The sequence below is a fragment of the Poecilia reticulata genome, linkage group LG14 (assembly GCF_000633615.1).
Source record: "Poecilia reticulata strain Guanapo linkage group LG14, Guppy_female_1.0+MT, whole genome shotgun sequence".
NCBI lineage: Eukaryota > Metazoa > Chordata > Actinopteri > Cyprinodontiformes > Poeciliidae > Poecilia > Poecilia reticulata.
The window spans coordinates 10,420,258-10,442,565 of NC_024344.1; the positions used below are offsets into that span (position 1 = coordinate 10,420,258).

The window sequence follows — 22,308 nt, forward strand, 5'->3', positions numbered from 1 at the left end:
GTTTTTTTTTAGGATCGGACCCTCCGTGGTTTCTTGCAAATAATTTTACAAACCTGGTGTATGATTTGTTTATAATTATTTTTGCCTTAATGTTGACTAATTAAGAAGAAATGCCTCACCAAATGCCTTAAGTAACACTCATCATGTCTATTGTTAGCTTGTTCTGCAGGCTTATGGAACAACATATTGCAGAACCCTGGTCGGAGCATACAGTTGTTGATGGTACGTACGGTGCATCTTCCAAAATGAACATTTAGCAACACGAGCACACCTTAAGTGTCTTGTCCTTCAAGTCCATCTTGAGCAGGGAATCTCCCACCATGTGTCCGAAGCCACAGCCGTAGAAGTAACGATACGGTCTGGTGTTAAATTTGCTGTAGTTGATTTGTGGAAACTCCAGGCCACCATACTCGTGCAGGTCATCTCCATGGAGATCCTCGTGTTGGCAGAAAACCTGTTGACGAAGACAAGAGCAGCTGTGTGTTGCTAAAGTCAGACACTCATTTAAAGAATCATTAGGCTTCGTTCAGTCAAATGCAACAAAGTTGGACACATTATGCATCACTAGAATGTGTTTGTTTCTATTTATATGTTTAATTACTGGCCCCGATGTTGGGTGAATACTCGACTGCTTTTTTTTGTAAAATCTGATTTTTTTGTTTTTTGGCCGTGGTCGTTCACACTTCCAAATGAATACGACTTGTATGTGTTCTGTAGTGTGAACTGCAAACGACCTGAAAGTGTCCCGCATGCGCAGCAGAGGGCGCAATAGCGTCACACAGAGATAGCGTGCCCTGCCAACAGCCATAAAGAAGTGCTCAGTGTTTGCGGAAGTAAACATTGATGCCAACGGTGGAGCATAGATTTTGAAATTGTTTTCCGACCGGAGCCAGCACTTTAACAGCTTAATCCTCTTTATAGTCCGTCATGGTTGTTGTTTTTCTTCCCGCTTGCGTGTATTAGGACGTAGAATAGGGACATTTGTCGAGTATCAGTGACGTTCAGGTCAAATGAATGCGACCTGGACGTTAGGTCACATTTGAATCGGATCGGATATYGAAGTGGTCTGGGTCACATTTGAAAAAGATCCGACCTGTGTTGTTCAGGTCGGATACAGGTCGCGTTATGTCAAAAAAATGTAATCGGGTCACTTCAGGCTGCAGGGTGAAGGCAGCCTCAAACKTTTTGGTTGGTTGATATCTGAAAATAGGCATAACTGCTATTTGGTGTGTGTAGAAAACGATAAACTGTCTTTTTATATCCAATATTTCCTAATATTGAGAGCTTCATTGAGATTTTCTCTAAAGTTCCTGTGACATACAACAAATGTGTTTGTAACATAGTAAATTGTGAAATTTTTAAGGGGATTGAATATCTCTGGAACGAACTATAAATCCCTCTCACCTTGTAGGCACTGATTTTGACGCATGTTGCTTTGCTGGAAGGCCGAGTGTTCAAGTTCTGGTTTGTTGGGGTGTAACTGGTCACATTTAGGGGAAGAACAAATCGCCGTGGGAAAGTCTTGTCACTGGTGTTATACAGCTGGAAAGATCACAGAGGAGCAGAATGTTTTTGGTGTTTTTAATCAAAGAAAGTATGGAGGTCGACTAACTGTCTGAAAGGAGAAAATAGGTTGCTCAACAGTCTGGTTATGTTGTTTTACTGACTTCATCTAGTGCCTCTCCTGATTTGCGCAAGTTCTGGATGAGGTAGTTGCTGATGGCCTGGCCGCCATCTGAGCAGCAGATATCCAACATCAGGAAGCCGTCCTCCTCGAAGGCATTGATCTGATGGAAGGTGGAGATGGCTTTGGTGTGATACTTCATGGGAATGACCTACAGAGCAATAAACAAAATCATGAACTTTATGAAATTATGACTTTTGGTTTTAATTTTAATTCTTGCTTCTCATCAGACCTCTCCTGAACGCTTGTCAACGAGATGGAAAACAGTTTCCAGCTTTGGATCCCAGTATATTCCCTGATTCAAAGCCTTTCCTCTGATCTTGCAGGTGACTATCTTCAGGAGGTCCATCTTAATTGGCTGCTCGATGAAAACCACATAGTTCTCAGACATGGCTGGTACCAGAAAGAATGGCAAGGAGAGAGGTGCGTTAGAGCTGAAAGCAGCAAATGGAAGAGAGTTCAAAGAGGCACCAAAAAAATCCCATATCACATGTGGAAATGTGTGAATCACATGTGATCACATGAATTTTGACATGTGAAAGCACACGTATACGTGATTTTGGAACGCTTCATGGTGAAATCACGGGATTCACACATTACCACGTGGCAGCAATGTGTGAATCACATGTGGAAATATCACCAAAACAGTTAATTCTAAGTTTAAAGAGTTGATTTTTGACACTTGTATTATTGTGTACTGTAGGTCTAAATGCTCTTACAAAGATACATTAGAAACATAGATTAAAAATAATACATGAATGAGCAAACAGAAATTCCAAGTATACTTTATTTTAGTTTGCAGCATACAGTAACTGAAGCAAATTAAAGGACATCCCTAATATAAACATCCCATTTTAAAAGCAAGAATTGTCTAAACGTCTAGCACTGGACTGCTCCATAGTTATTAGTGATTATGAACAAGGACAACCCCAATTAACAATATGTGAAAGTGTAAAAAAGACATGCTTCAAAATGGTACACTTTAGCAGTATTGTGTAATTTTTTTCTACAACATCTAAGTTTTTCAAACAAGTTAATGTGAAACCTTTTCTACAAGAACCTACAAGAGCAAATCCTGCCTCAAGTTGTCTTCTACAACTGCATGTACACAGGAACCACATACAGATCTTAATATTCCATCTTCAAACTTGGAACCCACAATGAGACCACAATACTCCATGGCATCACATGAAACCCAAGATATCACATCAACGTCACAATTCATGTCAGCATGAATGTTTTCTGCCACAATGTCCTCAATTGTTTATTCACTTTCTCACTGTCTTCCATAAGAAATGGGTTTTTGGGGCATTAGTGCACATACTGTTCAATGAAGAGTTAGTCAGAAGCTGACATTTAAGACTTAGTCTTGCAGGGAATGAGTTGACGATCCACAACTTGGTAGTCATTGATGGTGAAATGCTCCAACTGCTAAAACGCAGTAGGGCTGCCTCCCCTGGACTGAGCTTGTCATCTCTTGAAGGCTATGGCATGACAAAGAAATTTTTCAGTGGAACAAAAGTAAATCAGTTAATAGCATTTCAACTTTTTAACTATATTAAATATYATAAACCTAATTTTATTGTCCTACTATTACCTTTGACAGAAAAGGCATCTGTGATGTTCAAGACAACGTTGGATTTCTCCTCCAGAATGTCACTGATGTCTTCAACCTCAGACCCAGTTTCATTCACAAGATATACATTTGTTTCTTCAGGGATGTTAAGCTTCTCTTTGGCTGTAAACATGCACTCATTTTTTTWWWATTATTAAAATGCTCAAATACAGCAAGTCAAATTGAATGAACGACAAAACATTACCTTGTCTTAAAAATGTTGCTCCATTGAGCTTGATGTAGCATGTCTGTCATGCATATTAAACTTTAGAGAGCACCAGCACAAATATCTGGGGAAAAAAGTTAAACATTATTTAGTGAGTTGGTTATACTTTACATTGTCACCTCCAAACAAACAAACAAACAAACAAAAAAGCAAGGAAAACCCATTAAAGGTTTTAATGGTTCTGGGTGAGGCGGTGGGGCTGCGCCGCTGCAGCTTTGCCATGTTTGCCCATCTCTAATGAAAGCTGAAAGGCAGCAGCCATTAAAATTTTCTGCATTTAAAATGTCTACATTAGAATTGATAAAGGCTTTCATTGCATTATATTGACAATGACAGGCACTCTTAAGGTGTCGTATGTTGCGCTACAATACGAAGCAGTAACGGTAGCACTGCTAGCAGCTGGTGCTACATTTCAACAGCAACCGGAGAGCGCGCGGGAGGGAAGAGCAAACAAAGCGAACACAACATGGAGGGAACTGAAAGTGCAGTTTTTGAGGAAAAATAGTGGTAATATTGATCGTGTCCAACAGCCTTAGTGAAAAAACAAATCCACTATAACTGATAAATTTGTCTATCTTCCTCAAGTCGACATTTAGCATCTCTGGTGGCACRTTTATTAAACTGGCACTAGCATTTCGTCAAAATTATACGTACAAACAAAACTTACCTGTGTTTTTTGTTGTCCGAAAAGACCGCTCTGTCCAACAACTGGTTAATCCCAACGAAAAATAACCGTTGTCTACTTTTTTGAAACATGCGCATTCATAGTGCGTCCGTCGCAACAGACGCACTATGCTTACGCACGCTACGTAAAACGCGAACCGTGAGGACTCAATCACAAATGCACACTGTGAGTTAGTGAGTTTACTATAAAACTGCACCAAATAACTGACACCAATAGGTGTTGCTATCCCAACACTGGAAGTGTTTCYAAGTAACACTTTTGAATTTGCTGTGGTAATTTGTATATTTTGTTAGGCCATTCTGTTTTTATTCTAACTTTATTTGTGTTTTGCATAAAATAGGTCATGTTTGTATTGTTATCTGCTTTAGGACAACTGACAAAAATTATCTTKTGTGCCAATTCTTTCGCATTTACATTGATTTTTATTTCTGACATTTTACATTGCACATTATGCATTGTCCAATTTCTGATAAACAAATTAAAAATGATTTCAATGTTAGAAAAAATAAAAATGGAATTACATTATAGATTGGTATCAGTGTTTACTTGTCAGATTTATTCCATTGTTGACATAACATTTAAAAAATATGAAATGTTAATATATATGTTGTATATTCATTAAATACATCTTAACTGYATAACAATAATAACACATTCAAGAATTTAAATATATTGAGRAATGTAATATCGGTATGACAGGCAATCTAATGATATGTGAAAAATGTGACCACAAGATTGAAGGAACATCGAACACATATACAAAATACTTGATCACAGGTGGAAAATGTGACCGACATGTGAGAAAGGGGAATTACATATGAAAACATGTGATTTTCATGTGATTTTCGTTCGTGGATTAYGTGAATCACATGTGGACAATGGGAATCACATGTTTTCACATGTGAAAGCAWGTGATTTTCATGGGATTTTTTGTAAGGGACAAAGCAAGGCTTTACCAAAGCTGTGGTAGTAGGAGGGATGGGACTTGTTTGCTGGAACAATTGAACAAAGGACTTTGGCTCCCTGCAGGGTGTCTTTGCTTTCTGTTTTCTCAGGGGGGACTTTGATGATGTTGTACAGTGTTCCTAAAACATAAGATATAGCATTGGCTTTGTGGTGAAATGTATAAGTTTTTATAAAAAAAATGTTTTTTGGTTTTTATAAAAAAAATGTTTTTTTTTTTTTTTTTACATATTTGTTAAAACTGTCACTATGTCCTTACAGTATAATTTGAGTAATAAGTGAAATAAACAAAATTCCTACAGTGCTACTATCGTCAACCATTCAGCGCCAGAGCGCATGAAGTTCCAATTTTTGACGCTAATGGAACCCCATAAGAAGGAAGGTTTCCAGTTTGCTACAGTTGCTAATGGCGGAGAAGCAACTTACCATTACAGAAAAATAGTTTATCCGCCGTTATCGGTGGCTATGTTAACTGTAGCAGAGCAGAGAACAAGTGGGAGAATATGGCAGGGCTTTTTTTCTTTTAATAAAAAAATTAGATTGTCAGGACAAAGTGACAATAAAAAAAAATGCAAAAATTATTTTTATAAAACTTATGAAAAATTAAGATTTAAAACAGTAGAAAACCTAGTAAAAGTTAAATAGGTGTGCTTCACTAATGAATTGGCCTGACCTCTGCTTCCATAGGAGTTGCCCATATTGTAGGCGGTGCCGTCTGGGTCATAGTGGGGATGAGCAGTAGCACCATTCACAGCAATGAACTTGCTCCAATCAACCTGTAAAGCACAAGTAATGCCACAAAGTAGTGCACAGTGGTGAGTTCCAACAGCAATTTTCAAGTCTTGCCCCTGAATTAGATTTAGGTCTGGACTTTGACTCAGTCAGTCTTCCGTTATAGACACATCTATAGATTTATTTTATGGAAGAGGAGCCTCCCAGCAAAGACCTTTTGAACAGAAATCAGAACATGATGATCGTAGCTTCTAAAACTGTATTACATGACAGAAAAAATATGATGCACAACATTTAAAAATGGAGGAATCACCTCCAAGCTYTTTGTGATGACTATAATAGTACCTTTTCCAACATTTCCAGGTTTTCCGGGTTCACTTTGTGCATGAAATTTGTCTCGGTGCTGACATAGTAGTCACCCTTGTATTTCACAAAGCTCACACTTGCATTATCTGTAGGTTCTGGAACAGAAAAAAAACATAACTTTAGCTTCTTTTATGTTCATGAAGCAGAGTTTTCAGCTTGAACTTACTGTGTGGAGTTTGGTTATGTAAAACATTTTCTCCTCCCTTGCGTCCTGCTATATTTTGTTATTATGCAACTGCAGCACAGGAAATTCCTTAAGAGGCTTCTCTCCAACACAGCTGGAGTAGAAGAGTTTGAGCAAGCAAAGGCTTTAAAAAATATTTTGTGCACACTTAATCAGAGCTAGATAGCTAGCTCTTCTCAATTGTTATAGTTTCTTTTATAAATCCTAACTCTTTATTCTTGSCTAAAACAAGATTGAAAATAAGAAGGAAACACTAAAACTGAGAAGGATTCCTAGAGAAGTACACTCTGTTCATTCTTCTCCATCCTCTGTCAAATCAATATCTAATAGTCCACCCACTGCACTCACCCATCATCTCAAAGCGAGAGAGAAATCTCTGGAAGAAGTTTTTACATGGATCAGGCACTGCCAGTGTACCGAACTCTGACATCACGATGCGATCTCGCTCGCTGTTCTTCTTGTAGGCATCGCTCTGTAGGAAGTGACTCTTATACGTCACCTGGCCGTTCTTTATCTTAAACTGGTGAAGCATGGCCATCCCGTCAAACCAGTGGTTGTAGCTGTTGGCAAAAATAAATGTTGAACTGGATGTATAGAATTATATTTTGAAGAAAACATACTGAGACCAAGCAGAACCAGAATGATGCAATCCTTGCTGATTTCCATACTCACTGCGTATTTCCAAACTCAAACTTCCCTGGTCCATTCCGGAGGAAATTACCATTGATCCAGGATGGGATAGAGCCTTCAACTGTGGTGGTGATTGGTTCAGGGGTTTCCTCTACTGTGCTGATAAGAGGAGCAATGCTCTCTAGTCCTGTAACTACTTTGGTCTTGGCAGTAGGTTTGGCTACATCTGCAGAAAACATAGCCAGCATCTTAATTACACTCTATGGATATTAAAGTTCAGCTATAACTATTACTATTATCAATTTATTTCTCTATCAAGCCTCATTCATGTGCTTATTTGACGGATACCTAGTGCAGTATATTGCTCTAAATAATAAAGCTGTTGTGATGTTGTGGATTAGAAATATTTTCCTTGAAGCAAAAAGATAAGGGATTCGATTCCTGGCTCAAGGTCTGTCTGCATGGTCTTAGTGTGTTTACTTCATACACAAATGGTCTCTCACCAAGTACCATGGTTTCCTTCCACAGTCCAAAAATGTGTTATGCTTGCCACACCTGACAAATGGGGGCTCGTCCAGGATAAATTGAAAATTGAATAACTAATTAGGCTTTTTTGGGAAAACAGCAGATCTCAAACTGAAGGCAGATGAAGTCCCTAAACAATTGACTGTTGTTTAGATGAATAATAATTAATGCAAAGAAAATTTATTTTAGAGCAGTTTTAGGCTTTTGCTGTCATTTACTAACACTTAAAACTCATCTTTGTTGGTCTTCAGCCATAGAAAACAGCCACATGTTTTTTTTCTTCACAGTATAACTGCCTTTCTAATTACAAAACTCATACATGTTRTTTCTCACAGAATATGTACCTAAACACTGTTCCGAAAATGTTGCACAATATGTTTATGAAAAAAAAACTTTATTTAGTAATACTTAGCTTTGTTAAGACTATGAAATATGTGTAAAGCAAAATACAATTACATAACCATGACATTGCAAAAAATAGTTTGATTTGTTGAATTTGATTGTACTCTGAATTTAGATTTCAATAGTGGTACATATTTTTGTCAGCAATAGAAACTGTTTACACGAGTTTCTTCAATAAAGTGAATGTTATAATGGATATGTGACAAACTTATTCTCTCTATTAAGATAGTTGCAAAAGTTGTTAAGAAAAATCAATAGTTTTATTTACTGGATCACTGGTGGCCTTCTTGCACAATCAATCTCTATAAAACATTCACATTGAAATGTGAATGTCACATGCATTTATGAGAAACAAATGATTGACTCTCATCTGACTTTGAGTGCTAAACAAAATCTGACACATGAACCCAATAAAGATCTTGCGATTCCTGTTCCCTCTGTTCCTGTAGGGAGCTGTTTTGTTTTTCATGGAAACAGTAAAAATGTAGCTGACAAGTCTACTCCCACTCTCCTGAGGGTTGACATGGCAGGAATATTTCAAGGAAGAGATTGCCAAAATGAAAACTCAACATTACTCAAAACAGAATTAATCTCAGCTGAACATCTTTCCAAAAGTGTGGCACTGTGCTAAAAAGTAAATTAAACATAATAAAATAATAAAATTGACTTATTAGAAACACAAGCTCTAAAAAAATAACAGCTTGACAGCTAATTAATTAAATACAAACGCTGAATTGCAATTGTGCTTTAAAGTAGCAATAATGTTAAATCTGAGCTTTAAATTTGAGAAAGGAGTGACTGTCTGTGTTGGAGGAAGATTAACATCTTTGATTTAGGAAATTTGTACCATTTATTGGGAGCTTAGCAGAGCAGTGTTTTCTTGCTGGTGTTTTCAGTACAGAATAATTTTTAACTTGGTTATCAGTGAATGAACGTTTAACCAAAGTGTATCATCCTGTGGAGGAGAGTATTGAACATTTAGCCATTAAGACACTGACACATTTTTTTCTTTTTACCAAGCTCTCCTTTCCAATGTGTTTCTGTATTTACAGTTCAGACTCTAATGTTGCCTAGCTACAGCACAAACAGGATTTCGGCCATCTAAACTTGATTTTTTCACTTTTTCAACAGCTGGTTGCCTGCAACACACAGCAATTAGACCATAAACTGACTCTCCACACAACATGGAGATGGATACCATCTGTTGCTGTGGGAACAACACACTCCTCAACCGGGAAGGTACGCCGTTTTCCTAATAATACTACTCTGAGGATGTTTGCTTAGAAAAAACAACCTTAATGCACACCAGCAGTCCTCATTTGGTAATTCACTCAAATAAAATCAACTTAGCTCAGGACCATGTTGACATGTTAACAGATAAGAGAAGCACTTTACAGAATTGGCTGGGCCAAAACAGCTTCATTGTTCAGAGCAATGTGCTGCACTAGCTGTCCCTTTATCAGGTTGGTTTCTGCCAACTCATGTGAGCGTCAGCAGTCGGTCAGGTTTGCATTCACATGTCCCTCATGTGCACCCAGACCCCTACACATGTGTGAAATAGGCCAGGGAGGAGTTGAAGATGCAAGCTGAAGCTGATTTTTGCAGTCTCAATATCTCCTATCAAACACTTTGTTCCTTCCGAGCAAAACTGAATTTGTGCTTTTTATATATTCTAAAATTCATTCGGGTGCAGCTGAACTCTGCATGTTATAAGGATAAAAAAGGGTCACAATATGTCCAGTCAAACWGAGGTTCCTAGAATCAAGCGTTCAAAGCACAGGGAACTATTTGAAACTGCTGCAGATGTCTGTACACACTCTTCAAACAACTGTGTATGCGTTTTATGGTAACACTTTATTTGAAAGGGGGTGAATAAGACTGACATGACACTGTCATAAATATGACATAACACCTGTCGTGAACATGAGCCTTCATGAATATTTATGATTGTTGTCATAAACCGTCATTCGGTAAATTATGACACTTTTAGTACAAAGTTGACATTATTGAAAATGTCTTTGTTATGACAACTTGACATTAACCAATAAATTATTACTGATATAAATTTGATCTAAAAGTATTACTGATTGCACTTTTAAAAAAATAGKTATATTTATGTTATTAAAGGTAAATTTTAAACAGTAATGATTTCTTGGTTAATGTCAAGTTGTCATAACAGACATTTTCAATAATGTAAAATTTTGTATTAAAAGTGTCATAATTTACCGAACGACGCTTTATGACAACAGTCATAAATATTYATGAAGGCTTATTCATGTCCATGACATGTRTTATGTGTATGAAAGTGTCMTGRCAGTCTTATTCCCTCCCCTTCAAATAAAGAGTTACCAGTTTTATTTTTGGCATGCAGTCTAGGAGTTTAACAGAAATCTCAAGTTTCTGATTACTTCTGAAAACTGAATTTCAATAACATTTGTAAACGGGATTATACTTTGCAGAAAGAGGTACTATTGCTTTGTWGTAGTAGTAGCATAGTAGATTTAACAGTACATATTTTTGTTTTTTGTCTTCTGTGCTACTACACTATCATTTTGCTTTTCTAGCTGTGCAGTTTCTCCTAAAAGAGTTAAAATGGTATGTTTAGTGTAGCTTTTCAAGCACACTAAATGCCAGTCTTATAAAAACCAATACCAGTGTGAAAACGGCTCAACTAAAAGGCATGATGCATGCAGCCAAGTCTTTATTTCATTTAGGAGAAGTGCTAATGAGAGAGTGTTGTGCTCAAACGACACAGCGTATAAAGGTGAAACCTGATACCTCCAGAGTTTAGCTGTAAAAAGAACATCATGTCCCACAAAGTCCACAAAAGAAAACCCTAAGCTGATTTTTAGCATATGTTAAAAAATCTTGTATAAAATAGACATAGTAAAGCTCTACTATAAGATCAGTGTGCAAGTAGCCATCTTAATATCATAGTGAAAGTACGAGCAGGTGAACAGCTGCTCTCATTCTTACTTAGAGTACAACATGCAGGAAGCTCACCTGGATTCTCCACCTCAACAGGAGCCATCAGGACGGATGGATGGATGCAGATCCTCTCTGCTTTATCTGAGATCTGTCCGATTATAARACGTTTATGACTGTGTGGGAAGGGTTTTTTATATGCTGTGCCATTGCTCCGCCCCCTCCTGATGTCAGCTCAGCTCTGTGGCTGTTGTGCAATGTCAGCCGAGTGTGCAGCACAGCGAAGCCGTGGCGTGCGGATTATATAATACCTTACTCCAGGGAATTAACCCTCTGCTGTGGTGGCAGGCTGCTGCAGTAAGGGAGACGTGTGCATTTWGTAGTTTTATTTGGCATTTTCTTACATACCAAGTTACACCCTTTTTGCATAAGTGGTAGGGAATAGGTTTCTGTATTTTCTAGGTTCATAGTCACAGGTGATCTTGTGTGTGTTGTCTTTTTAGGATGCGCTTGGTTAACTGTGTTTTCAAGCAACAWCRGGGTGCCAGAACKTTTTWAATTGGTGAACAGATGGAGACTACAACTCATCTCAGAGTACAGAATAAATCCAAAAATACAAAACATCATTTTAAAATTTTCAGCATCATGTTCTCACATGTATGCGCTTCTGGGGGCAAAGGAGAGGAATAAATATTTCAAAGTGGAAACCCTGCAGAAGGCAAAACATAGAAACAAACACACACAAAAAACTAATTTTATTTCTGTATGCCTGATCAACCTTTTACATCTGTTTTTAATAGAGGTGTGCCGATCGATCGGTCACCGATCATAATCGGGCCGATTTCCGTAAAAAAGTGCATGATCGGTGATCGACGATCATTGTCTCTTGTTGCCGATACCGATCACCTGCATCTCATTTCGCAGCCTGCCTGTGCAGCGGGTCTCCTCTTTCCTTCACACTGCGCAAACGCGCAGCAATGAATCCTAAGCGATGTGGAACTATAACGCACTGAGTGACTGGGGAAGTTTGTGTGTTGCGGCGGAAAATGAAAGCACGTCAAAATGCATCAACACGACGAATCTAATATGGCATAAAAACAATGCCATACTTGACGGAGTTTGGCTACTTCGAGGCTCACTGCAGTAAAAAAGACATATGGAGGATCAGACAGCAGGTAAAGCAGCGCACAGCTACAAACACTCACCCGGATTAGCATGACGGTCAGAAAGCTAAACAAATAACCCGCAAAATTATTTAAGTCTTCGAGCTGCGATGTAAGACGCTGGTTCTGCTCTGGCTGTTGAACTGCTGCTACGCGCTACAGGTAGTAATATTTGACAGACGGAGCGTCACTTCTGCTCCACCTGGTAGTGACTCTCACACCGAACCTCTGCTTAAAGCTGCAGCATCTAACCTAAAAAAATACATTTTACATACGTATTTAAACTTTCGCTGTCCTAACATGAGACAGATTATCTCTGAAAAAATAATCGATCTCCTCCCTGTTCTGCATAATTACTCCTCTCAGTCAGAAACAGCCACTCAGAACTAGCAGTAATCAGCTAGCCGCCATGCTATCAGGAAGTTTTCATTCAGTAACTCTGGATTGTTTATTGTAATGGAACCTGTATTTGCCTTTGAATGTTAAGTTTTATACTTGAATCTTTTGGCAATGTTGAGAGGTTTTATTTTGACTCCTTGCATTATTTAGCCTCTTCAGAGCCTTCATATGTTTTCAGTCTGTTTAAGATAGTATTATTGATAGCTTGGAAAAAGTTATTAAGAACAAGTTTTTGTCTAAATTAAGGTGAATTCATGGTTCCTTTTTCCACATAATGTAACCGGTAGTGTTTATGATAAAAAATAAATAAATAATGTGATTGGTATCGGTGATCGGTATCAGTGATCGGCCCTCATGGGTGATCGGTATCTGTATCGGCAGGAAAAAACTTGATTGGCACATCTCTAGTTTTTAATATTATTTTATTTAATTTTTTGCAGAATTTAGTAACTTACKAATGATCTGAATGACCGATATTTACAGTATTTCAAACCGATATTTGCTTGATATGAAAATGTATTTTTTTYCATCCACAGATGAATTGGTTGTTTTATTATGTGCATAAACAGCTAAGTGAAGTGTCAGCAGCTTCTCTCAGGCAGTCAGCTGTCCATATGGGCAGCAGCTTTCAAGCCAGATAATCTTTGCTGTAGGATTAAAGYGAGTCCAGAAAGCTTCAGGAGGAGAAGCAGGACGGTTTTYCAGCTAATATAGACCCAGTCACATATCAGGTACTGTAGTCCTATATTTTGCAGTCAGAACATTGTATTTCATGTTTTACATTGCGATTAGTTTTAAAATAATGCTCTACGGTTTAGCAGCGAGTTGTTTTAACACTCTCGCTCTTGTTTAGCCGATCAGTATACTGACCTACGAGTGATTCTAATATTTATATTGACTGAGTGACTTTAAACTTTGCAGCAGCAAATATTTCATAAATACTGAGCTGTAGATTTACTCASAAAGTAAACTTTGAGAAATGTTTTTGAGACGGATGCAAATACAGACAATAAGTCCTTGAGSAAAGTTAACCTGGAAGTAATTATTGACGGATTATTCATGCATGCAATAAATAACTGACTGGAACAGATGGAAAATTTTACATGATAAATATTTTAGCTTAAAAATTAACTTRAAACTATGATACTGGATTTACTTTCTCAGTTACTTTCTTACCTTGAATTAAACTTGAATTTACAGTTTCACTTTAATTTTTTTTTTACTATTTTATATATCAAAGTTACAGTTTTTTAAAAAAGATTTATGAAGATCTATGATTAAAATTTTATGAATGCAATTTATTTTAGTTTGGTCCTCCTGGCGGCCTGTCGASGTGAGAAAATACTCTGTTGACACAGACTTCAATGAACAAAGAAGTATTTAATTTTAACCAAGCCCACATCAGAAATTACAGATGTKTGCTCTAATCTGGAGGAATCTCCTGTCGATTCCCGCTGATCCTTAAACACAGGCTCTTTTATTCTTTTCCACACAGCATCTTTACATTCCTCAGCGCATGGCTCTGGCTTTAGAAGCCGTTTTTTCTACAGGCACACACTCCTCTAATTTGGCATCAATCGACCTGGGTGATGCTGAAGATGTGCAGCATCAACTGATTGCTAAATTAAAATGAAAAAATCTCTCTCACTGTAGTGACTTACCTACATACCTCYGCTTTTCATCTAATTATAGCAAAAAAAACCAAATAACAGTTTTCCCTTTAATGTTTTTTTTTTTTTAAATTACAGTGTTTTTGTTTTCCACAGGACATCATCTTCCATATTTTTGTGATGCCCTCTTCAAAGAGCTCCACTCACTGGACTTTGCTGGAGTTATTYGGCCAGCGGAGGCTCTTGGGTTTCGGCGCCATACTGGCATGGCTCATCCTTTTCCATCTGCTGGTGAATGTGTGGCTGCTCTGCGTCTTCACCAGCCTCCTGGTGGTTCTTGGTGGTTGGCTCGGGTCCCGAGCTGCCCTGGACGCTAACAGCTTCCTACATCTGGAGCATTTTTTACCCCTGGGGAAAGTTAACCYTCCTCTGTGTTCCCCTGAGCATGAGTGGAGGCTGAACCATGAGATCCACTGTGCGGTCCACAAGGCAGTACGYGACTTTGTGTCTTCGTGGTACCGCACCCTGCTTCCTGAGGTGGAAGGAGAGTTTGAACGAGCCGTGCGTCACTCGATGCTGGAGTCTGTGATGGAACTGAAGGAGCGTGCGCGGCGAGTGGACAGGAAAGCTCTGGTTCAGCGGCTCTTGGAGCTGTATGGCTGCCACCTGCAGAGCTACATGACTGTCAGGCAGATCCAGTCGGCGCAGAAGGAGAGCAGTGGCCTGTGGCAGCTCTACAGTAAAGTSGAGTCTCCTCATCCAGCCGTGAGCAGTTCCACCACTGAGCTCAACTACGCCAGAGCTTTGGTTAAACTTGTGTTGCATGTTCTCGTCCCATACCCTCAGATGGAAACGAGGACYGGGGGTTACATGGTGACGGAGCTCATCACCTGCAATGTGCTGTTGCCGTTGATAAGCAGGGTTTCCGATCCCGACTGGCTCAATCAGACCATCGTGGACATATTCACCAAAACCAGAGAATCGCAGGATATTAGCGTGGATGACCCCTCTGTTCATGCACTGTATAAATGTCATGAACATGAGGAGTCGTGGACTACTTGCAAGTCACTGTCCGTCTCCGATCAGACCGATTTCAGCTCCAAGAACACCTCTGTTGATTTAGATGAGCCTCGGAGCCAGAGTGCGATCTCTGGGTCGGACTCGTCTCAAAGCAGCCTGGTCAGCCTGACGTCTACCAGACGAACGTCCAGCTACCAAGCAGGCTTAAACACACCGTCCAAGGTGAACTGCTGCCCGCTCACATCGGGCCAGTATAAACAGTCATCAGAGACCAAAACCGTTTCTGCAGATCCACTTATCCATTCGGACTCAGACGATGACCTGAGAGGAAGTGTTTGCGACTGCACTCCCACCACCAACCTCTGCAACCTTCTCCCCGTAAATGATGAAGAAGCCTGCGGTTGTTTTCGACCTCTGAGAAATTTTGGATCGAAAGTGGTTGAGCCCAAAGACTCCCAGTGGCCAGCTGGCATTGCGCAGGACAAATCCCCAGTTTGCCCCCCCAAAAAGCTTTGCCTGACCTCGTACAGCTTCGACCTGTCCAGCGGCCCGACTACGGYGCCATTCAGAGTCCAGAACGTTTGCATTTCTGGCACAGTCAATGTGATGGAGCAGCGGAGCACCGGCACACATCCCTACACACTCTACACTCTCCAGGTGCTTTTACTTACTGTTTGATGAATTTATATTAGATTATCTGAACTATTACTATGATGATGATGACTGGAGACCCTTAAATGGAGACTTTATTTGATCAGTGTACATTATAATGGTTTAAAATATTGRTTAGAACGACATCCTAGCTCTAAATTGCATCAATGYGCAAATAGAATAAAATATCTTATGGACATCAACACGCTATTGAGTCATTGTTGGGGAAGTTATGCTTTTGTTTGTACAAATGAAAATTTTTAATATCTTTATTCAGGCAGATTTTGGACAAGACCAGCAAGATGAATAAAGTCCAGTTTGAAACTTTAATTTCATGTTGGATCTGGTAACAGGTTATTTCTTGTCTAATTAGAAAAGATCAAGATGGAAAATGTCAAACTGTATAACAACAGACAGATTATTTAAGCTTTAATTAAAGGTTTCAGGAAAATAATCTTTAACCACATTACTAATCATTTTAATCTTTAAGAAAACCACATGCTTAATCTTACTCTCCCATTATCAGTACAAGATTTTAAAAAAAGACTAATATAACTCTTGACACAAAATGATCTTTATCGTTGTCTGACATGATCAAAAGTTTAACAAATTCTTACTCTAATCAAAGCTAAGCTAGTTTTTACAAAATGCTTTTGTGTACAAGTGTGTGTGTCTATTTGTTAGCCATGCAGTTTACTTTTATATGACCAAATCAAAACTAAAACCCATGTTTTGTTTTTTTTACAGTTTGAGACGGTGGCTGAAGGCGACTGCACAGCCGCTGCGCCACCGGCAGTTGGTCACTCTGTTAACCGCAGATACAGCGAGTTCCTCAACCTGCAAGCACGCTTGGAGGAGAAGCCGGAGCTCAGGAAACTAATCCGAAGTGAATGACGAATTACTTTCACGTCAAGCAAATCTTATTCCAATGAGAGTGCATCTTTAACTATAAATGGAATGCTTTTCAGATGTCAAAGGCCCAAAGAAAATATTTCCTGACCTTTCTTTTGGCAGCCAGGACAGCGAGAAGGTTGAAGCTCGTAAAAGCCAGCTGGATATCTTCCTGAAGGTATGTTGAAGAYGTAGGTCTTAAATGCAAGGCGGAATATTTTATGTGCTCATGTTTTTTGTAGCAATTAAACAGCATTCCTGAGACAGCCAACAGTGAAGACGTGCAGGAGTTCCTGGCCATCAACTCAGACGTTTGCACGTATTTTGGAAGAAAGCCATTAACAAAGTCAAGAATTGATAAGGTAGCTAAAAACAGACTGAAGGAGTCAGATTCAGAGTATGGTAAACCTTAATTATGTCTTGTGCTGTTTAACTTCTCAAACTTGCGACCGAAGATGATGGAAAATGCTTTAGACACTCTGAGGACAGCATTCCCTCATCCTGAGCTTTTCAGTCCAACCGAGGACATTGAGGGTGATACTGACGGAAGAACAATGGACTACAGAAAGTACAGGTGACAGTCCTGTTTGGTTCGTGCTCTGTGCAGTAATGCTTTTAAAAAGATATATATGAAACGTTATTCTGTTTGCTTCTTTATGTCGGGCCTCAGGAGGCTTTTCCCAAGTAAAGTTTCTCCATCGCTCAATATTCCAGATCTCCATCCTAAAGCGACATACTGCTTCAGTGAAGGCAGCTCTGTGAGATGACACACTGAACACATTTGTAAAACGTGTGCTCCAGGCAGAAAACAGACAGAGCTGACATGTTCCTCCATTTGTTGTGACTGCTCAGGTGCTCAATGGCATGTCACTGTGTGGCCTGGAGAACTTCGTCAGAGAACAGGAAAGACTTATTGGTGGGCCAAACGTGACAGAAACGGTCAAGCCGAGCTACGAGCTGAAAGCTAAAGACAAGAAGATATCAGGGAAAACTCATGGGACAGGTTGGGATAATGATACAGTGCCCTGCAAAAATATTCAGATCTGTGCTCCTCTAATAAGCCTTTGTTGAAGTAAACCATGAAAAGTATGTTTAAAGTTTGCTGAGAGTCGTAGAAAACACAAACATGTACAAGAATGTTCTCTGGTGAAATGAGTTAACTTTTTGGTATTTTTAAGCCGGAAAACTAACTTTGCTCGATCACTGTGAGCACATCGTGCTACAGGAGAGTAATTGAAGCCGGTCAGAGTAGATGGTAAGGTTGATGGAGCTCAATAGAGCTGTGGGAAAATACTTTACTGTGCTGCTGGGAGGTAAAGATCAACAGGGAATTAGTTCATATTTATGTTGTGGGATGACCCAGTCAAAGTCCAGGCCTGAATCCAATTCCTTCCGTTGCAGGACTTTATGTTGAAAAGTATTCTCCATTTWATCATACTGAGCTTGGGCTATTTTTGCCCAAAAAAAAGGAGCATAAAACCCTTAAGAACATGGACTCTACTTATAATTTTTACAGTTATTTTTGCAAAGTGCCTCGGGAGAATATTTGTTRTGAATTGGCAGAATATAAATAAACTGAATTTAACTGAATTAATTAGGTTACTTCTGAAGACGGGAGTTATCCAGGAGTAATGACATAATGTGAGCTCTATGTGAAAGCATGCCACACTTTACACATTTCTATTCAAGTAACAGTTGCAATTATTTCCTTCCAGTATAAAATTATGTTTCACTTTGAGCATCATCTAACATTCCAATAAAATAAATCAAAGTGTTTGCAATTTGACAAAAAATGTGAAAAACGACAATGAATACTTTTGCAAGACTCTGTACTGTAGCGCAGCAGTAACCTGCAGTGACTTAGTCTCTCCACTAGGGTGCGCTAGAACTCCGTCGTGTGGCCAAACCTGACCTGGTTGCGTTGTAGTATCCGAACCACTAATATCAAACGTTTTTAAGTCGCTGTGTTGACATGATTTATCCGGTGAGTATTTGTGTCCACCGCAGACACAGCTGTGGCAGATGTTGCTTTGAACATTTTGTGCCTGCTGATGAAGGATCACTGGAGCTGGCTGTGCACAGAGAACATCCAGAAGGCCATCAGACTTCTCTTTGGCACCTTCATTGAAAGGTAGTTTTTTTTTTTCATCTGATTTTGCAAAGTAAATGCAAACAGCACTTCAAACATATAAATAAATGGCAACAGATGCATTTTTCCAAGCATTTTTTGTTTGTTTTTGTGTTTCTTATCTTCAAATCTAGATGTGGGAAGCTGTAAAAGTTGTTTTTGAAAACTGTTTTAGTTGTGTCCAACATGTTTATCAGAGACTAAATACGCAGAAGAGCCAGGACTTTCCTGTCTTAATCTTTATATTTGTGTGTGGCTTTTTGTTACTTTGGCAACAATTCATCAGAATCACAGATTTTTGCTTGTTTTTATCAGAGTTTGACTGATAAATTGACCAAAATGCCTACACTTAATATAAAGATCTAAACTGTCCCATTTCCATTCCAGATGGCTGGACATATTYGCTGCCCACCTAACCAGCGCCCCCTGCTGGGTGATTTACCTCCAGGTCCTGCAAGAAGCTGTGTGGCCRGGTGGGACRCTGCCTGCTCAACCCCGGCCTGAACGAAGTGCTGCTGAAAAAAAGGAAACCAAGGAGCAATGTCTGAACTGCCTTATGCAGCTGCTTCCTGGTCCGTAGCAGCTTCAGGGTTTAAATTTAGCCTTTGTGAATTGAATGGTGTCTTAACRTGAACTGAGTTTTTCTTTTGATGCCRTGACAGAGCTAATAGCTGATATGTTGGGAAGCGAGAAGTACAGACTGAGCTTGGAGACCATGCTGGAGTCTTTACAGGACTATCAGATAAACAAGTAAGTCATTTCGGAAAGCACCGTGATTTTGCTGGTTTAATAATCAGAGGAATTGAACAAAATGTGTTAATGAAGGTCTGATTCATGTATTTACATCTCTTAGAGGCTCTTGACATGTATCRGTGATTGTTTGTGTTCTTGTCTGCAGGCATTTGATCTACAGCATCTGTGACCTGCTGCTGGAGTTTCTGATCCCTGAGTCCAACGATGTGACCTTTCAGAGATCTCTGCTGCAGAGCCTGACTAAAGACACGGAGAGAAACAGTCTTCATATGTGATAAACATCTGGGACACACAGAGAAATGTAGCCATTTGATGCTCAGTGCACATTATAGTTGTCYGATGACTATGACAAGGTCATAAAGTCTATGGTGTACAATCGCCGTGGAGTCATGGTGCAGCAGGTGTTACTGCAGAGGATAAGAAAATGTAAGTATGCAGTGATATAAAGACAGAAGAAATGCKTTCAGACAGTAGATCAGAAGGAAGAAATAATCTCATTTGTAGATTTAGCTCACTGAATCTGCAAGCCACATTGTGAAAACTTGGAAAAGTTTGATAAATACAAAATTGTGCTCTTTTTCTTGCTTCTTATTCTTTCTTCCGTGTGTTTTTATCTATGGTGTTTCCCATAAAGTTGGAATATTTTTTCTCTTTGTATTATGGTTGAATTTTTAAATCTACAAGTTTAAGTGCATGTTATATATGTGCACTACATCTGCATAAATACTTTGTTTACAAGACTCCAGGTGAATTTACTGTGAAACAAAGTATGGAAAAGCAGTTCATTCCTACTTCGGTGCAGGATGTGTGATGCTGTGGGCCTGTTTCTGGATCATCATTGTGTTTTTTTATGGGTCATACAGGCAGTTACCCAGGGTGGCATTACGATGGGGGTTGCATAAGGGACAATAAAACAAAAGCAACTTATCTGGGAGTTGCAACTTCAACAGATTTGTTTTTTCTTTCACAGTTAAGGATGAGTTGGCATCCCAGTGTGTTGATTAGTGAAGATAGAAATGGTCAACAGGACAAAAGAAATCTTTCTCCAGTCCTTCTCAGTCTCAAGACCCAAAAACTATATGCGACTGTGTGAATTAAAAAGAACAAATAAGAGAGTCAGGACTCTGGATGGAAGAAACTGTGCAAAGAAGATTGTTTCCAGCATYTAAGTGTTTGAGACACTAGTGGTGTCGGGAACAGACGATAAACGTGGCATTCAACTCTGGTGAATACGTTAATTGAAATTAAGTATTTTGTTTTGTTTTGATTCAAAAGAAAGTTGTTTTTTACTCTGGATGATCATTTCTGGGTTTATGCATTTTTTCCCTCTTGCATTCATAGCTGTCAAAGATTTTCTGTTGTTTTTGCAGATGGATATTTTAGTTTTTATGTATATTTGTCTTGCTACTTCAAAGATAACCCTGCTTTATAATACAACCATTATCCACATGGTTGTGTCACATTGTTTAAAATTTGACCAAGGTTTAATGATGRTTTCTCAAAGAAACATTTTAAGTTGAAGCATTACCTTAAAGTCAAGTCAGCTTTTCCCCAGAATGTCTTTGTATGAATACATTATTTAGACCTTAAATTGAACTGTTAGACGTGTTCACAATTAATGACTCATGTAAAATCTCTGATTAAAATTGAATCAGTAAAATCTGTCCAGCCAATATGTCTAAGATCTTTTGATCCCCCCCAAATAAAAACTCTGCTTCACAGCCAATTTCTTTGATGGTGATCAGATTAACACTTTAATTGAATGACTTATGAAACCGCAGTGAAAATTTTATGTTTGACTCAAGTGGTAGATTAAGAAAGGAGGCCAAAATCCCCAGCGTCTGTGAACTGCTTCCATGTGTCAGTCTAACTTCATCTGACGGGGCACAAAATGTTGTTTTAAAGCCTAACAACTTAAGCTTAACACATAACACAATAAATATGGTTTAAATTAATGCGTTTTCCCTTCCAGTCACTCTTCCATCAATTTGTGTGGTCACTACTGTCRCACTGCATGCTGCTAATATTTTGCAACTGACTGACACAAAGTGAGTTGCAACAAGAAAAAAAAAWTACACATATTGTGCAATGCATYGATACGAGTTRGGCCAGATTCATGCTTTCATCTTATTTATGCCAAAATCTGACTCTACCATCTGAATGTTGCAGATTCATTGGACTAGAAAAGCCTTTTCACACATATAATGTCTTTTTCAATCTGTTTTTGTTTAATTGTTTTAATTGTTGTGAGCCTGTGTGACTTAAAACTCTTTTCTTTTTTTTCTTTTATGAAAGTGTGGTCTTCTGCTGTAAAAAGTTAAACATTTTGTGCATTTAGGGAAAGGCGTTCTGCATACAACTGGTTGTAATAAGTGTTTTTTGGACCTGGTGCTGCCTTTTTGTCGTCTGACYATTTTGTGTGAACATGAGATGGTTATGTGTGGAAAACCTGCAGTAGATCAGCTCATATTACATTAACATGCCCTGTTCAAATTCAGAAAAATCMCCTTTTTTCATATTCTGGTCGTCTCCTTGAACTTCAAATCACATTCAGCCTGTCTGCCCAAATGGATTGAGTCTRTGCCATGTGACTGGTATTTGTGGTGTCTTCTGTGTTTTCTACTWCAATGGTATCATTGGACAGGTGGCTCTAATAAAGTGGGTGGTGAATTTAAAAGTAACAAAAGTTTGGTTGATCTTAAAGTGAAGTCTGTTCAAGAAACATGAAATCATAAAACATGTAGAAGAAAATCAAA

At 38.8% G+C, this 22,308-nt stretch overlaps 2 protein-coding genes across 12 annotated transcripts in view; one reads left to right on the forward strand and one right to left on the reverse strand.

Moving 5' to 3' along the window:
* LOC103475800 (sorting nexin-19-like) overlaps positions 1 to 22,308 on the forward strand; it is a 142,820-nt gene that overhangs the window by 112,922 nt on the left and 7,590 nt on the right. For 7 of the 11 annotated variants that reach the window (XM_017308583.1, XM_017308582.1, XM_017308584.1 and 4 more), the window contains 12 exons: positions 9,144 to 9,251; positions 14,266 to 15,786; positions 16,528 to 16,666; positions 16,749 to 16,849; positions 16,914 to 17,033; positions 17,127 to 17,245; positions 17,342 to 17,429; positions 17,524 to 17,674; positions 18,679 to 18,802; positions 19,187 to 19,371; positions 19,462 to 19,549; positions 19,698 to 21,273. In XM_017308583.1, coding sequence (XP_017164072.1) covers positions 14,290 to 15,786; positions 16,528 to 16,666; positions 16,749 to 16,849; positions 16,914 to 17,033; positions 17,127 to 17,245; positions 17,342 to 17,429; positions 17,524 to 17,674; positions 18,679 to 18,802; positions 19,187 to 19,371; positions 19,462 to 19,549; positions 19,698 to 19,827 — 2,742 coding nt within the window. In that variant the 5' untranslated portion in view covers positions 9,144 to 9,251; positions 14,266 to 14,289 and the 3' untranslated portion in view covers positions 19,828 to 21,273. Of the gene's footprint in view, positions 1 to 9,143; positions 9,252 to 13,108; positions 13,231 to 14,265; positions 15,787 to 16,527; positions 16,667 to 16,748; positions 16,850 to 16,913; positions 17,034 to 17,126; positions 17,246 to 17,341; positions 17,430 to 17,523; positions 17,675 to 18,678; positions 18,803 to 19,186; positions 19,372 to 19,461; positions 19,550 to 19,697; positions 21,274 to 22,308 lie in introns of those variants that run through there. The other 4 variants (XR_001777270.1, XR_001777271.1, XM_017308586.1 and 1 more) reach the window with 4 other exon arrangements.
* LOC103475801 (beta,beta-carotene 9',10'-oxygenase-like) lies at positions 123 to 11,182 on the reverse strand. The gene is made up of 10 exons (XM_008427673.2): positions 11,016 to 11,182; positions 7,128 to 7,311; positions 6,804 to 7,015; positions 6,251 to 6,366; positions 5,847 to 5,949; positions 5,167 to 5,295; positions 1,917 to 2,077; positions 1,668 to 1,835; positions 1,405 to 1,542; positions 123 to 454 (listed from the first exon to the last, which is right to left on the reverse strand). The coding sequence occupies exons 1-10, from the start codon at positions 11,041 to 11,043 to the stop codon at positions 254 to 256; spliced, it is 1,440 nt and encodes a 479-aa protein (XP_008425895.1). The 5' UTR covers positions 11,044 to 11,182; the 3' UTR covers positions 123 to 253.

Bases quoted from the DNA above. Each gene is read 5' to 3' on its own strand.
- LOC103475801 (XM_008427673.2), bottom strand. From the start codon at position 11,043: ATGGCTCCTGTTGAGGTGGAGAATCCAG. The intron at 7,016-7,127 runs GTGAGTATGGAA...TTTTGCCAACAG, and splicing joins TTTGAGTTTGGAAATACGCA to CTACAACCACTGGTTTGACG. The intron at 5,950-6,250 runs GTACTATTATAG...TGTGCTTTACAG, and splicing joins ACCTGGAAATGTTGGAAAAG to GTTGATTGGAGCAAGTTCAT.